The sequence below is a fragment of the Panulirus ornatus genome, chromosome 20, assembly GCF_036320965.1.
Source record: "Panulirus ornatus isolate Po-2019 chromosome 20, ASM3632096v1, whole genome shotgun sequence".
NCBI classification, from domain to species: domain Eukaryota; kingdom Metazoa; phylum Arthropoda; class Malacostraca; order Decapoda; family Palinuridae; genus Panulirus; species Panulirus ornatus.
The window spans coordinates 6,634,216-6,653,036 of NC_092243.1; the positions used below are offsets into that span (position 1 = coordinate 6,634,216).

The 18,821-nt window shown below is 37.1% G+C and overlaps 1 protein-coding gene across 1 annotated transcript in view; it reads right to left on the reverse strand.

Moving 5' to 3' along the window:
• Gdi (GDP dissociation inhibitor) overlaps nt 1–18,137 on the reverse strand; it is a 31,010-nt gene extending 12,873 nt beyond the window's left edge. The window contains exons 1-2 of the mRNA XM_071674596.1: nt 17,965–18,137; nt 4,828–4,988 (exon numbers count right to left, since the gene is read on the reverse strand). Of these exons, the coding sequence (XP_071530697.1) occupies nt 4,828–4,988; nt 17,965–18,009 (206 nt within the window). The 5' untranslated portion in view covers nt 18,010–18,137. The remainder of the gene's footprint in view (nt 1–4,827; nt 4,989–17,964) is intronic.
• Between the last annotated feature and the right edge of the window lie 684 nt (nt 18,138–18,821).

The following is an 18,821-nucleotide window of genomic DNA, read 5'->3' on the forward strand; positions in this document are numbered from 1 at the left end:
GTGTTCACACTTATCTACTACCTTCACACACACACACAGAAAAAAAAAAAAAAGAAAATGCAGCTAACAGTTCAAGGTCTTTTTTCAGCCCAAACCTTTTTTGTTTTAAAATTGAAATATGGCAGTGAAAAGCTTCTATACTTGAAATAATCATAGGAAATATATCATAATGGGGACAGATACCCAATAAACAAAAACTGAAAAATCACAGTCTTCCAAAAAGAGTAACAATTACTTATTTATGGGCCTTAATATCCCCAACATATATTTCAATCTCATTTAAATTCAGCATGAAAAACAGTCCTTATGCTAAGGTTTTGAAGCAAATCTATTACCCTCACAATATACCAAAAATTCAGGGAATCTTCTAGCCCAAAAATCTTTGTGTTCTAAAATTCAAATATGACAACAATGAAATGCTCTCCCAAGCTGACAGATACCTAATAAATACAAACCAAATAATTAGAATCTTCTAAAGGAGTCACCATCAAATACTTATTTAAAGGCCTTAATGTCCTTGACATATTTTTCAATCTCAGATTTGAATTCAGCGTGAAAAATTGTCCTTATGCTGATTTTTTCAAGAAAATCTAATACCCTCAAAATAATACTAATTGCAAGTAATAGTTCAGAGAATTCTTTTGCCCAAAAACCTTTTCTGTTTTATCTGTTGCCTTTGGGAAGCATTGTGAGATATTTTCCATGATTATGTCAAGTAAACAGGCATTTCATTGTCATATTTCAATTTAAAAAAAAAAAGTTTTTAGGCTGACACAGAGGGCAACTCTAGCAATGTGTCTGCAGAGGCTCCTACCTCATGAATCCTACTTACTAATACTACCTAATGAGTCTACCTAAAGTGATGATTACTCTTTTACAAGATTCTATTCGGTCCATATTTATTGGGTATCTGTCATCTTGGGGAAGGGCTACATTATATTTTCTGTGATTATTTCAAGTACAGAATTGTCTCATTGTCATATTTCAATTTCAAAACAAAAAGGTTTTTGGGCTAAAAAAAAATTTGAATACTACAATTTTTGGTATTTCTGAGTTGGTAATAGGTCTGCTTAAAAATCAAAATATTAAATATAAGAGCTCATTTTCATGTTGAATTCGAATCTGGGGTTGAAAAATAAGCTGGGGAACAAAAAAGCCTGTAAATAAGTAATCAATGGTTACTCCTTTAGAAAATTGTTAATTATTCATATATGGTTCATATTCATTGGGTATCTCACAATGATGAAGCATTATCAGATAATTTTCATGATTATCTTAAAGTATAGAAGCGTTTCATTGTCACATTTCAATTTCAAACAAAATGGGTTTTGGGCTGAAAAATTCCCTGCAATTTTTGGAACTTCTGTGAGGGTAATAGATTTGACTGAAAACCTCATTACAAGGATTATTTTTCAAACTGAATTTAAATCTGGGGTTAAATTTATGTTGGATGACATTAAGGCCTGTAAATAGGTAATCAATCATTACTCTTTTCAGAAGATTCTGCGGTTATTTGGTTTGTATTTATTGAATATTTGTTTGAAATCATGATATATCTACTTTGATTACTTCAAGTATAGAAGCATTTCATTGTCATATTTCAACTTTATATGAAAAAGATTTCTGAGCTGAAAAATTCCCTGAAATATATATATTATCTGCAATTTTTGTATGGGCAATAGATTTGCTTGAAAACTAGTTTTTTTCATACACATTCACCATTTCCCGCATTAGTGAGGTAGTGTTAAGAACAGTCGACCGAGCCTTCGAGGGAAAATCCTCACTTGGCCCCCTTCCCTGTTCCTTCTTTTGAAAAAGCAAAAACTGGAGGGGAGGATTTCCAGCTCCCCACTCCCTTCTCTGTTAGTTGCCTTTTATGACAAGTAGGGAATGCATGAGTAGTATACTATAAGGACAAATTATCATGCCCAATTCAAATCTGGGGTTGAAATATATGTTGGGGTATAATTAAGGCCTGTAAATAACTTTTCAAAAGAGAAGGGGGCCAAGCAAGGATATTTCCTCCAAGGCTCAGTCCTTTGTTCTTAATGCTACCTCCCTAACACGGGAAATAGCGAATATAAAAAAAATCAACAATCAATCAGTAGCTGTTTCAACTGTGGCTCGAACGTTGTGTAAGCTACATCTTCTTTTAAATCTATGAAACCAACCATGGCTTGCTGTGAAGTTCTTGAAGAAATTCTTGCCCACTCTCGCCCCTTCAAAGTCTCAAAAAGACTTCTAGCCTTTGTCTGAATGGTTAGCAAGATTAGTGGTGCATGTTTTTTAATTTGATCTTCCATCTACAGCATCAAAAACTTCATTTCCTGGAAAGGCCCTTGTCATTGCTTTGTTATCATTATGGGCTTCACACTTGCAAAACTGCTTCACGTATTTTTTTTCTGTCCTTTAAAATTAAACATCGAATGGGAAAAGTGTAGATAATGTACAATCACATCCCTTTTCTTCCTTTATATTGGGTGATTACCTTCATTTTCATTTCCTAATAGTGTGTCTTCCTCAGCTTCTTGCCAGATCTATCAACATGTGAAGGGTTTTTCCTCTTGCTCATCATCTTCCTTGGGGTTTATTAATGATAGATCTTGGATACTCTAACTTGGATCTAACAGAATATACCTTCTCAACCTCATCATTAATAAATCCTGGAAATCCATACGTAATATTGTGATGTCCATTTTTTTTAATAGAAAAAGTGCATCTCAGGATCACAATCTTATAACTAAGATCTATTTTGCAAGTAGTGATAAAGAAAAATAACATAAAACACTTGCTGACATCAGTTGTAGCCTTACTGACACTGATGCAATCACCACCAAGGGAGCTTGTTACATGTTTCAAACCTAAAAAGGAATAGTCAGATAACGCCATGAAAGGCAAAATAATTTCTAAAGCCAATAACCTAAAGCTGAATAATGATCTGCAACAGTCATTATACCTGAAAGATACAAGTAGTATCCCACCAAGCTCACTGATCCTGTCTGTAAAAGCCAAGACCCTCGATATGGACACCACTGTCGAATCTCGAGCAAAGTTACAAGACGTCAGCTGACTACAGCCAGCCGTGGGGCTTTACATAGACTGAAGCTAGTGCCCATTTACCTAAAAAGCAAAGGCAAGGTGAAAAAAAGGGGTGGGTTAGGTGCCACCTGCCAAAGATTAGGAGCCCATCCCAGGGGATGTGAAGCCAGCAAAGCTAGTCATTGCACCATCTCATGTGAATATTGAAGAGATATGCCTTCCTTCACAGCCAACTTAGTGGTGCCCTCTGGAGCCATTTCCACTAGTTCTCCCATGCCTAGGTACCCCAAAACATTCATCTCACTTCATTAAGAAATCAAAATGAGCCAGTCTCATATTTGACCGGGTAAGATGAAAATGCCTGTACTGCTAATGCATCTTTCAAATACTGTAAACTAGGAACCAGCATTGACAAAATGATGGACTGGGCTCACAGGTGACAAACTAATCTTAATATCAATACAAGCAAAGTTTTATATACTGGTAACAAAAGCAAAACGGCAAGCTACAGTATGAATCTGTTGAACTCCAAAAGGTAAATGAGGAAAAAGACTAAGGCATAATAAATATCTGGTGGCCTACAACCAGATAATCAGTACACAGAAGCAGTGAAAAGAGCAAACAAAAATAGTTGGATTCATAGGTATGTCCTTTGAAATAAAGTCCAGGGAAATAATTACTCTTGACATTCACTGGTTCATCCTAATCATAAATTTTGTGTTCAGTTTTAGTAACTTTACCCCGCCCCCCCAAAAAAATGACAATGGAAAGAGTGCAGTGTCAAGCTAAAAAGATGATTCTGATAATCCTGACTTGTCAAGTTACTGAAGACTTGATTCATATGATTTCACCTGTTGTAGTGGATACAAACTCGTGCGCAAACTTTTTACCTCAAATGAGCATAAGTAATTTTTCTTCAAAGGGTAAACATCTGAAATGATATGCCAACTCGAGTGGCTGAAGGCCGTACTATAGGTAAAGGCAAAGTACTTTTTCTTCAGCAGGACTGTTAACATATGAAATATGCCAATTAAAATGGCTGAAAGCTGTCCTATAAATACATTAATGAATACACTAAATATCTCACTTCAAGTACACAACTTATATTGGTAGTACCTCCTTTGTCACACTGACAATTTGCATGTTATCCTCTATGAATTCTCTGTATATCATCTGACTTGTACCACACAAATCTGCGAGTTTTTGATATCTTCCACTATCACAAACATCCTTGAAAGAACCCAATGGTCTGTTGCTTCTTGAATCTCTCTCTATCCATTGTATTCTTTACTGCACATTGTTACTCCATACTCTAGAGAAAACAGTGACATGTTAAACAGGCTTCATTATACATTTTCCTTCTCTGATATTCATAAAATATATCTACAAACTGGGTGTCTGCTACAGTCTAGAAATAGCATAAAACCAGACTTTTCCAGTTATCAAAGGTTTTCCCCTCAAGAACAAGGTGTATGCAAGGTAGGGTAATTCTAGTCTTCTAAGGTCTTGCAAGTCATTCTAATATCAATCAGCTGGCTTAACAAAAAATCAGATTTAATTAGTGTTTTAAATTTCAGGCATTAAAACATACAGATGTTCACTTCATATCTTACATATCTCTACATACAGAAAAAAAAGTACATCAATTAAATCATAATACAACAAACAGTGCTCAAATCATATTACGATTTTTTTGGTTTACAATGTATTCATTTTGAAATATGCATTACTCCAATAAATACTAACTACAGCTGCCATAACACATTAAAATGAATTAACACAATTTACCTGGTACGACCATATGACTCTTCAGGTAGTGGGAGGCCAAATTTGGTGAAGAGATCCTCCAATGGTGTAATCGAGGCACTCTCTCCACCATAATATTTGTTTCGGTCCATGTGCAGCACCTTCTTCCCCGACACTGACAACATTCCAGATATGATGCATTCCTGCAAATACACAACAATATATCTTTCACACTCATTAAACCAAACGACAAAATCTCTTCAAAGCGAACATATATGTAACACACATTATACACAAAGTACAACCAGATAAACACTTTAAAGATGAAGATTATGCTTGTGAAAACTTGCTTTAAGGTGTAGTATTTTGGAGCAACTATAAAGTGAAATGAAGTTCATAAAGTTATTCCAAGTGAATAAGATTCATAGTTTCCTAACAAAACCTAAGTGAAGACAAAGTTTGATCATTCGAACCAGTTTCCTAACAAAACCTAAGTGAAGACAAAGTTTGATCATTCGAACCAACAATTACTGAAACACCAGTTTACCAAGATTTTTTTTTTATAGTATTCAAATACTAGAATAACATGAGACTTTAACAATCTCATATCCCACTGCCAACATAGATGAGCCACCAATATCAAAACACTGAAAATCTGTTTTTGGCCATTAAGGTTAAATACATGTAAGTCAATAAATTTTCAGAGCATAGTTTATATATAGTTTATGTGTGGTGTGAGGTGGTTTGATCGAGTAAGTAACGTAAGGGTAAGAGAGATGTGTGGAAATAAAAAGAGCGTGGTTGAGAGAGCAGAAGAGGGTGTTTTGAAATGGTTTGGGCACATGGAGAGAATGAGTGAGGAAAGATTGACCAAGAGGATATATGTGTCAGAGGTGGAGGGAACGAGGAGAAGTGGGAGACCAAATTGGAGGTGGAAAGATGGAGTGAAAAAGATTTTGTGTGATCGGGGCCTGAACATGCAGGAGGGTGAAAGGCGGGCAAGGAATAGAGTGCATTGGATCGATGTGGTATACCGGGGTTGACGTGCTGTCAGTGGATTGAATCAGGGCATGTGAAGCGACTGGGGTAAACCATGGAAAGCTGTGTAGGTATGTATATTTGCGTGTGTGGACGTATGTATATACATGTGTATGGGGGGGGGGGTGGGCCATTTCTTTCGTCTGTTTCCTTGCGCTACCTCGCAAACGCGGGAGACAGCGACAAAGTATAATAAAATAAAAAAAAATATATATATATATATATATATATATATATATATATATATATATATATCATCCTGGGGATAGGGGATTAAGAGTACTTCCCACGTATTCCCTGCGTGTCGTAGAAGGCGACTAAAAGGGGAGGGAGCGGGGGGCTGGAAATCCTCCCCTCTCGGTTTTTTTTTAATTTTCCAAAAGAAGGACCAGAGAATTGGGCCAGGTGAGGGTACCCTCAAAGGCCCAGTCCTCTGTTCTTAACGCTACCTCGCTAATGCGGGAAATGGCGAATAGTTTAAAAGAAAAAGAAAAGAAATATATATATATATATATATATATATATATATATATATTCTTTCTTTCTTTTCTTTCATACTATTCGCCATTTCCCGCATTAGCGAGGTAGCGTTAAGAACAGAGGACTGGGCCCTTGAGGGAATATCCTCACCTGGGCCCCTTCTCTGTTCCCTCTTTTGGAAAAAAAAAAAAAAAAAAAAAAAAAAAAAAAAGTGAGAGGGGAGGATTTCCAGCCCCCCGCTCCCTCCCCTTTTAGTCGCCTTCTACGACACGCAGGGAATACGTGGGAAGTATTCTTTCTCCCCTATCCCCAGGGATATATATATATATATATATATATATATATATATATATATATATATATATATATATATATATATATTATATATATATATATATATATATATATATATATATATATAACTTTAAAAGTAAAGTTCATGGTCACTAATTCATGATTCAACTTTCTTGGACTCTTGAACTTCACTCCAAAATACAGTGGTCTCTAAAACATTTAGTTTGTTGATGCATCAACCAAGTGCAAAAAGCTTTATCCCTGAAGCATAATTCATATGACCAAAAATCAACTTTACTTCAGTCCCTCTCTATGCTTTGATGTTACATAAATGTAAGCAGTGTTCTAGTGAGGAACTGACAGACACAGTGCAGACTCATGCATGACTGACTCCACACCAGCCACTGTGACTCATAGGGGGTTGCCAGATACTCACTGGACTTCTTTACTCCCCACTTCCTAGATCCCTTCCACCGACCAGATTTTTATAAGTCACCTGTAATATAATGATGTGGATACATGAGTATCTGAACACACCAAATCAATTTCAATGTTCAATCAACATAAGAAAAAATTTCCTCCATAATGCCAGTATGCCTTCCGCCCAATGTCCAGCACCAATTACACAGCAGTTTCACATCCACATGGATGAAAAGGTAAAAGGCTGACATATCAGCAACAGCTCTACCTTTACAATAATAAAAAAATAATCCCAGGATAACCGTCTCTCTAGCGGAGTCCTTCACCTTCAAGGTTGTGCTAAGCCTTTCTCCAGGGAGTCCTTAACCTTCAAGGTTATGCTGCATTAAGCAAGAAGTTCTCAGATGAAAATGTCCTGTGCTTTCTTTCAACTGACAATGATAAAGCCTTCCCAAAGGTGCGCTGTAAACCTAAAGCAAGCACAGTAAAAGTAACGCCATAGTAATACCTGTGCTGAATAACCATATCTTCAGTGAATGAACTCTGCCCTATCAAGAAAATTTTATATTATTTTTACTTTGCTTTGTTGCTGTCTTCCGTGTTAGCGAGGTAGCGCAAAGAAACAGACGAAAGAATGGCCAAACCCACCCACATACACCTGTATATACATACACATCCACACACGCAAATATACATACCTATACATCTCAACGTATACATATATATATATATATATATATATACACCCACAGATATATACATATATACACAATTCATACTGTCTCCCCTTATCTATTCCCATCGCCACCTCGCCACACATGAAATAACAACCCCCTCCCCCCCCATACGTGCGAGGTAGGCAGGAAAATACAACAAAGGCCCCATTCGTTCACACTCAGTCTCTAGCTGTCATGTAATAATGCACCAAAACCACAGCTTCCTTTCCACAGCCAGGCCCCATAGAACGTTCCATGGTTTACCCTAGACGCTTCACATGCCCAGGTTCAATCCATTGACAGCACGTCGACCCCGGTATACCACATTGTTCCAATTCACTCTATTCCTTGCACGCCTTTCACCCTCCTGCATGTTCAGGCCCTGATCACTCAAAATCTTTTTCACTCCACCTTTCCACCTCCAATTTGGTCTCCCACTTCTCATTCCCTCCACCTCTGACATATATCCTATTGGTCAATCTTTCCTCACTCATTCTCTCTGACCAAACCATTTCAAAACACCCTCTTCTGCTCTCTAAACCACACTCTTTTTATTACCACAAATCTCTCTTACCCTATTATCACTTACTCGATCAAACCACCTCACACCACACGTTGTCCTCAAACATCTCATTTCCAGCACATCCACCCTCCTGCGCACAACTCTATCCATAGCCCAAGCCTCACAACCATACAAAGCAGAAATACATGATGAGCGAGAATTTGGGAACAACTTCTGACAGTTCTTCACTTGCCTAATTAATCAATAATTACCTCATACAGAAGTTGAAAAAATCACTTGCACAAAGGTTACAAGTATTTCATATGTCTGAATGAAAAAACTCCGATTTGTTAAATATACCAAAAAAAACTTTCCCCTTGTTTCATTAAGTCAGGCAGGACATGGTTAATTTTCTACTACCAAGAGAAATGAATACAGTATGAGCACCAGGGCCATAACCTTTCATCACTATTTGTTTACGGTAATTCTATCTTATGGATAGCCACAATCCTTCCTTATGCAAAATGCCATCTCTTTTTCTTGATACAAAAAATTAATAAATACGAAATAAGAGTAAAGCAAAATCAGCAAAGCAAGACACCACTTTTGTTAACAAAAGGGAAGAAGGATCAGAAATGGCACATGGAGATAAAAATGCATAAAAGCAATTAATCCTTTTACCATAAACCATCCTTAGATATTACAACCTGTTCCTTTTAATTTTTTTATTGTGGAAGTTGACATAGCTGGGGTATAAAAATGCCCCAGTCATGGATATCTTGGATGAAAGGAAAAATAGTCAGGAAGAAAATAATGTACACAGAATTAATTCTAGTCATTCCTCATGCAAATGGTATCAAGCTATGGGAAGCTGCAGACAGGACTGTACATAGATCCAGGCCTTTTTGGCTGGGACACAGACAAAACTCACAAGAACTACAGCCAGGATAATAAATGTCGGGCAGCAACACCACAGCAGAAACAAAGGAATGGCTGAGGGTAGGTGATAGGGGGAGAAAGAATACTTTTGACTATTCCAGATATGAAAGTATCAATCCACACTTGGAGGTACAAGACCCTAGTTCATAACGGAATGCTACTCAGGGGAAAAATAATTCTGGCACCCATACAACAACCTATGTTTTTGTGAAGCAACCTAAACAACACACTAAGCTTTTGTGGAGTTTTTGTTCATTATGTCAAGTTTCTATAACAAAGCAGATCATATGGTTAAGCACAGTATGTTCATCAAAGCCCAGTATGTTTACTACAGGATTGAACTGTTCTGTTATGAAATATTTATCCTTTCATCAGCCGACACTACCCACACAAAGACTAGGGCTCGTAAGGCATGGCTTAGTATCTGGTTGCTCAGCTAAATGAGTAACCTCTCAGATACAAAAGATATGTTAACTGTGAGACACAAGACCCACAATTTCATATCACAACCAATATAATCAGCTTGCAAGCAAATGAAATCTGTGCAGCACATCAAGCATCATCAGCTAGCATTAGTGTGGAACTTGCCCAACATGCCAGAACATGAAAGGACTAATAGGGCATACCATACACACTTAAACCTTGGCAGGTAATCAACATCCAAAACCATCACATAACAAGAACACCCTGCATTTTCAATTTCCTATGCTCTAATAAAATAATGATCAAAATCTTTCCTCTAATACATAAATCACTTCTCACAGTATTTTGGCATGTCCAAATACGATAGATGGCATCTATTAACACCTGGACGCAACAAATACTTATTTGCTTATACTGTAACACGGTGGAGACCTATGTGCTTCATCCTTCCACCATTCTTTTCAATAGGTAAGTAATCCTTGTGGATATTTCTGAATGATAGCTACAATAGTAGATGAAATATGACAACATATGGTTGTGTGTGCATATGTGAATTGGGGGAGGATGGTTCCTTTCAATGGAAGAGGAAAAAATCATACAGCACACATAATTAGGACTACTGATAAGTCATTTATTGCAAGCAGTTATGTCTGAAGGGATAAGTCGTTTCATTTAAAGCAAGCCCTTTTGAGGAATGCATCTGCTCCTTCAGTCCCTAAATTGTGTCACTCATCTGAAATGAAGTTCATCCAGAGACAAAAAATTAAAGAATATTCCATATCAAACAGTAAGTTTCAAGAGGGGAAGGGGGCATGAATAAAAAGTCATCAAGATATGCCATCCTGTATGCCAGATAAAGTCCTGGAGCTATGTTTAGGCTACAATTTCATTTTATAAAGGATGATATGTATACACCCAAAGAAGAGGAAAGAATGTTTATAAAGCACCTAAGAATAAGTGCACTCATACTGAATATAATAAATTGCCTTATAAATTATATAATCAAAGATAAAGTAACTTTAAATCATTTAAACTGATGTGTGGTTGTGACCACTTTCGTTCACAGAAATAATGGTCTTGGTGCAATACATACAGAAATTAAATGAAATGCTAATTATCCATATTCCACAGAATAATTCTTTTATGTACTTTTCTAAGTGTAATAATCTTGTTTTAGAGTTCTACTCTTGGTTCAATTCCCTACAATGGCAGCAGATCCACACTAGAACAAGTTGTTAAAAAGGAATCAACATGTATTAGTCCCATGTTTTTCAAGAAGTATCACTTTCCAGCAAGATGATGCAAGTGAACAAGGAGCTAATAATGACTGTAATCACTTATGCTTGGGATAAAGTATTTTACAATTATACATGAACTGTGACATCCTTAGTTTGGGAACAGGGAAAAGAGGACGAAAATAGAAAAGAATTCTCTTTCAGCAGCTGAGCCCCAATGCAAATTTCACTCTGGTTTCTCAAGTAAAAGAGAACTATTCTTTTATAACTTTTTCTTAAATGTGCAACTGATTTACTTGCAATGAATCATATTTGGCTTTGGACATCAAGTGACTCCATTTTGTAAGGGAAGTATTTATTTCATTTATTTAATACTTTGCTGCTGTCTCCCACATCAGCGAGGCAGCGCAAGGAAATAGACGAAAGAATGGCCCAACCCACTCACATACGCATGTATATACATACACGTCCACACACGCACATATATATTTCAACGTATACATATATATACATATATACACATGTACATCATGCGTACTTGCTGCCTTTATTCATTCCCGTCGCCACCCTGCCACACATGAAATGACACCCCCTCCCCCCGCACGCATGAGGTATCGCTAGGAAAAGACAACAAAGGCCACATTCGTTCAAACTCAAGTCTCTAGCTGTCATGTATAATGCACCGAAACCACAGTTCCCTTTCCACATCCAGACCCCACAAAACTTTCCAGATGCTTCACATGTCCTGGTTCAATCCATTGACAGCACGTCGACCCCGGTATACCACATTGTTCCAATTCACTCTATTCTTTCACCCACATACCATCTTTGTCAGTCTTTCCTCACTCATTCTCTCCATGTGACCAGACCATTTCAAAACAACCTCTTCTGCTGCTCTCTCAACCCCACAATTTATTACCACACATCTCTCTTACCCTTTCATTACTAACTCGATCAAACCACCTCACCATGTATTGTAAGGGAAGTATAATGTTTAAAAAATATGAGATGTATGTATGTAGTAGAATGTCATATATTATCAAACTTTATCCTGCATCATAAAAAGGATAACAAACAGCCAATCTTTAAATCACCATTCCCATGGTCTACTGTTGGGAACATGGAACAAGTTCTTGAGGCACAAAAAGCCACTTGATGCATCATTGTTTGTTAAATTTTTGTGGATAGCTGGTGAGGTATTCAGACAATTTCTGACCTGTATACTTTGACGAGAATATTTCAAATTCATATAAACCTTAGCTACAGGGGGATCAATATGCAAGAGGGTTTCAGTACAACTGACTTTTTATATGCATCATATATTTTCCCATTATTCAAACATTTTCTCTGATCTTCACATTCTTCACCAATATTACCTTACCATGTTTCTTGAACATAATACTTTGGAACACTTAAATCCCCAATTTCTTTCCTAACAATTATGTCCTGCCCATTTTTAACCCTCAGAGGACTTTAACCATACCTAAATGGTTTATGGCATCAAGACATGCTGTACTTGCACAGGTTGCTACCTTGGTACCAGGAAAAAATACACTAGAATGTAAATTACCTGTGCAACATGATGGTTGTTGCACAGACAATGGTGTTGGTACTCTGGCCATACTTAAATATGTTTTGCCTCTTACCACCCACACTTAAAAGCTGAAGGAATGCTTTATTGGTATGTGGAGATACCTAAATTCACAAGCAATTACAATCAGCACGAAAAAAATAGTGTTAGTTACTGATTTGACATGATGGGGGAGAGTAAGACCCTCACATGAACATATGGTACACATCAAGCAAAACAGAGGTAGTCTTTGTCTATCTATCTACATCTCTGACGTCCATTCCCTTCCGGGACCCCCAGGGGCCATGTGGCCATAGCAAAAATCTTCTGCTCAATTTTCAAATAGCACTAAAAAAAATTCTCTATGTATCATTCACACACTAGTCACGGCAAAGAAATGATGTGTCATCATATGTATAAAAAAAAAATTGTACAGTCCACCAAATTTATATGTCTGACAGCAACTAATGAGGTTAATGTTTATTCTTTTTTAACTCTTCTTGATTCAAACTACCAAGTAATAAGCCTCTATAATGTTTCTTTTGCATTCGTTTTATAACAATCTGCCTAGGCTACCCACTTCAAATTTTCTTGGCTACACCCTATAATTGATAAAATGCATATGCTCACCCATCTCCAAACTTCTTGCAATATTTTTCCACTTTTCCTATTCATTCCTCTGAGGCACTTTTCATAAAATAAGTAAAGCCTAGCCTCAACATAAGACTTGTCCACAGCTGCAACATCCAACAGAAAATAATTGTGCTCAACCACTCACTTTATTCTCTTATCACTAAACAAAATATGCGAAACTAACAATGATGCTGGGCTAAACTGGACTGTTATCAACAGAGGGATAGTTACTGGTTAAACTGTTATCAACAAAGAGATAGTTACTGGTTAAACTGTTCAATGAAAAAGGGACACATGACAACGAATATGACAATCACTATGTGTATCATGCTCTACACGTAGAGGGGAGTTTCATGGGAAACTTGCAATGCCTAAATTGTTGCATAGCTACTAAAGGTGAAATAGCTATGCATGTGTATGTTAAAAACAACTATTAACCAAAGCCCAAGAAGGATTTTTCAAGTTATGAGCCAAGTTCCACATTAAACCTTTTCATACCGAACATAACCCAAGCAAAATCCAACCCTTCTGATGCTGAAAAATTTTTGTGAATCAGCCTTTTCACATTACAATGAAGGTTAAGTTGCACAAAGCATGCATTCATAGACAATTTGATAAAACTATGAATCTCAGCAAAAGGTTCAAGAGATGGGACCCTATGAGGAAGACCTATGTAAAATCATGAAACCATAAAGTAATACAGTGGTTATCTACACACTTGGACACATACACATGTAAAAAACTGCTGACATACCTTAATACTTACATACATACCATTATGACTGTCACTACATCTAAGAATAAAATGGTAAGATGGCAAGACATGAAGCTCTTCACATACCTAAACACACAAAGGCACATGTATTACATACTAATTAAGATCCTGTCTGCTAAGACAGGTATTAGATGCAATGCATACTTATATAGCACAAATCTGGATACCAACAATCCATAATTGTTTAAAAATATTTCCGTCTCAAAAACCCACTGGGCATGTCTCCAGGTGAAACTAAGGCATCGCATTGGTTTACATATTTATCTTTACTATGCATTTCACAGCAGTAAAGAGTTGGTATACCAAACACAAGACAATATATTGCATTAACTAAAGTGAAGTGAAGTGTTTTAGATATCTGGGAGTGGATCTGGCAGCAGATGGAACCATGGAAGCAGAAGTGAATCACAGGGTGGAGGAGGGGGTGAAAGTTCTGGGAGCGTTGAAAAATGTGTGGAAGTCAAGCTGTTACCTTGGAAAGCAAAAATGGGTATGTTTGAAGGAATAGTGGTTCCAACAATGTTATATGGTTGCGAGGTGTGGGCTATAGATAGAGTTGTGCGGAGGGTGGATGTGCTGGAAATGATATGTTTGAGGACATTATGTGGTGTGAGGTGGTTTGATCGAGTAAGTAATGAAAGGGCAAGAGAGATGTGTGGTAATAAAAAGAGCGTGGTTGCGAGAGCAGAAAAGGGTGTTTTGAAATGGTTTGGTCACATGGAGAGAATGAGTGAGGAAAGATTGACAAAGAGGATATATGTGTCAGAGGTGGAGGGAACGAGGAGAAGTGGGAGACCAAACTGGAGGTGGAAAGATGGAGTGAAAAAGATTTTGAGTGATCGGGGCCTGAGCATGCAGGAGGGTGAAAGGCGTGCAAGGAATAGAGCGAATTGGAATGATGTGATATAACACGGTTGACGTGCTGTCAATGGATTGAACCAGGGCATGTGAAGCATCTGGGGTAAACCATGGAAAGTCTTGTGAGGGCCTGGATGTAGAAAGGGAGCTGTGATTTCAGTGAATTATACATGACAGCTAGAGACTAGGTGTGGTTTCAGTGCATTATACATGACAGCTAGAGACTGAGCGTGAATGAATGTGGCATTTGTTGTCTTTTCCTAGCGCTACCTCACGCACATGCGGGGAGCGGAGTTTATTTCATGTGTGGCGGGGTGGCGACGGGAATGAATAAGGGCAGACAGTATGAATTATGTAAATGTGTGTATATATATATATATATATATATATATATATATATATATATATATATATATTTTTCATACTAATTCGCCATTTCCCGCGATAGCGAGGTAGCGTTAAGAACAGAGGACTGGGCCTTTGAGGGAATATCCTCACCTGGCCCCCTTCTCTGTTCCTTCTTTTGGAAAATTAAAAAAAAACGAGAGGGGAGGATTTCCAGCCCCCCGCTCCCTTCCCTTTTAGTCGCCTTCTACGACACGCAGGGAATACGTGGGAAGTATTCTTTCTCCCCTATCCCCAGGGATATATATATATATATATATATATATATATATATATGTCTGTGTGTACATATATGTATACACTGAGATGTATAGGTATGTATATGTGCGTGTGTGGATGTGTATGTATATACATGCGTATGTGGGTTGGGCCATTCTTTCGTCTCTTTTCTTGCACTACCTCGCTAATGCGGGAGACAGTGGCAAAACATAATATATCAATAACTAAAAATAAAATAATCTTCAATGTATACAAATTAATATTTGGAAAGTTCATTATACAAGTTGTGAATTGCCCAGCTACTTAATTACCAATCAGAACACATTTTGTCAGAACTATGATGCCTTCCCTCCCTGCCTCATCTTACCAACAAAATTCAAGCTGCCTTTCACAGGCTTAGTAGTGTGTACAAATTTGTCATCACATACTAAAGTGTAAGACCAGAAAGATATGAAATAAATCAAACAGCACATTCTACTGCAGTCCTGATATCTCCAACTGCAAGCACAGTATAATGTAGTAATCATACTGATAAGCATGATTAGCATTTAATGCCAAAATGTTGAAGGTGTAACACCTGATACTGGAGGTTTTTGAAATATCTATTTTGATTACATGGCTGAGCAAAATTTGTTAACTACTTGAAATTAAACCATCTACCAGCATTGATCAAGTCATTATCTTTTTCTCTTGTAATTAAGTGTACACCATCACGATATACAAAGAGACAGTGCAAAGCTGTGATCAGTTAAAGCATGCTTAAAAAAATGAGGTCATATTAGATTTAATCAAAATTAAATCAGCATGTCTATAAACATAAAGAGGAAAGCTATTTCAAATAATCACTAAAGTACAAAATAACTTCATATCAAAGTATTGAATAACCATACATCAAAGAAAACTATTAGCATGTATTTTCTAAATATTACTTAGGTTGGTTTTGAGAGGAGAAATCACACATGTCCATGTACTTTCCTACTTACTACACCAATATTGTTTCCCTCTGCTTCACAGCCTTGCACACCTCCGTAGAACTATCAACATATGGGTGAAAATTTACCTGAAACTAAAATCTACATGGCAAAGTGTTCCAACAATATGAAATACATAGTTTATGATATATAGTTACTGAATAAATGTTACTAAACTACAAATTTACCTTTTTATACTATCAGGGCAAACCCACTTCCTCTCAAATAAATCATCAATGGATAAAGATATTTCAGTGAAATTTTTTTGCACCTGTCCTTGTGTGTTCTTAAACCAACCTTAAAAATAATTCTTATTTGAATATAAGTCACACACAAAGCATACAAACAATGCCTTCCTGCCTCTTTAAGAGGATTTGATAAATACATTTGTCTTAGATCCCAAATACATGATGCCACCTTAATATATCTAGCAAGTTATAACTGTTCCATATAATGTGCAAGTAATTCACATTTGTCCGTATTTTGGTAAAATTACAATTTAGGACATCTACCTATTTGTAAGTTGAAACTGTTTTTCCAGTGGTTTTTGATGTACTTTCCATGATTCTGACCTTCATTTCTACCACATATCACTACCTTAATCCACTAATAATGGAGGACCCCCAACAGTAACCAAGGTTTAGGGTGAGGTAAATCATAAAAAAAAAAAAGATTTATGATAAAGGTCATAATATTTCAAGACAAAATAGCGGAAAAACAATTTTAACCAAACCAAATTCACTTACTTGAAAATGTTGTGTAACAGAGATTACAAGATAAAATTGTGGGCAATATACATTAATTTTGGTCAAGCTTCCCAATTGCTCCTTTACTTCTCATGATAGATATATATATATATATATATATATATATATATATATATATATATATATATATATATATATATTGGCATTGTCTTTCACCTACCGACAGTTAGTAGAAGCAAGACAGATTTACTAGACTCAAAAGGTATCAACCAAATTCCTCACTTTAACCCATAAAATCATGTGGGTAGCGAACACCAAATTCCATTAAACAATAAGAATTCCGTGGGCTCTGCTGGGCAAGAAAATGGGACCTCACTGACTTCGGCTCTTCAGTAATAAGCACGGAATATCGACGACCAACTCAGCGCCTAAAAACATAAAATGCACTCCCACGTAACATACCTAGAGATACACTTGCCAACACACACACACACACACACTCTCTCCTACATTCATGCTTGCTGAGTAACGAGTTACATAATAAAACTACGGCAAAATTTATCATCCCATTGGTTCTCCCTTGGGGTTGCCCGGCACATGCCCGTGGTTTGGCGTGCACCGCGTGACACCAGGTCCTGTGGTGCGGGAGGCAGGTGAAGACATGAGGCTGTACAATGGGCGTGCTTGCTGGGGCGGAGACTTAGATCAGCTGATCACGCTTCCATGCAGTTACTTAAACCACCATATTTTGCATAATGAGGGTCCTAGGGAGGTATAATAAATTCATCAAGGAAGTAAGCGTCCATCCTGGGAATTCTAACATTCGGAGCAAAAACTGTAAAACTCTGAAGACATTCATGTGTGCCTTGGCTGGAGCATCCTACCACCACAGAAATGTCAAGCCATACCAGGTTCGCGGCGCCGATCGAAGCCAACTTTTGTTATAATTAATGGCCAAAGTTCATTTATTTCAACAACATAAAATGCTCCTTACCTTCAGGCCAGTGCCAAGGACGATACAGTCGTATTCCTCATCCATGATGGTTTGTATTTGATACTAAACAGAGAAATATATATACACCGTTTCTACCCCGGTGACTCCCTACGACAAGAGGTTGTCACGTCCGCCGCACCGCTGATGGTGTGGCCACCACGCTACCAGAACTAGTTCCGCACTGCACCAAATGGATTTTCATGGAAATTATATCGACCCGTGAGTTTCGTGATTTACTTATTATTATTTCAGCTTGGAATTAATTTTAATACTGTTCGCATATTGTGGTATCCCTTATTAAAACGCGGAGGAATACATATTGCTGCGGACGTCAACAGATGGCAGAGCAGTGGTAGTTGCTGTCGTCTGCAGTTTGACAGAACATCAACCAAGCGTATCATAAACTGTCACTTTCTCCTCGATGAGGCAACTTAATTCTTAAAGGGGTATTTGAATATACATGCTGCCCACCACTTTAGTGCAAAGGATACAAGTGGCATGGTATTATTTATGAAAAAAGTTCCGATGGGCGGTTCCCCTTGTCATGGGAAATGCTGAACAGATTCCATCTCTTCCCTGTATCACAACCCCCAATCTCATGAAGTGAATCAGATACATAAAACAACATATATATGAAAAACATATTATATATTCATTTACATAAACTAATGAAGATAAAGAAAGATATATGGATTCATTTTGTTCTGCCACTTTTCATGGATATATATGAATGATAAATTCATGGAGGCAACTTGATACAGTTTGGTAGAAATAATATGGTAAATTTTCTCAATATTTTAATTCCCTCCTCATATCTTACAAATATAATACTAATGAAGAAGAAGAATGATGATAAT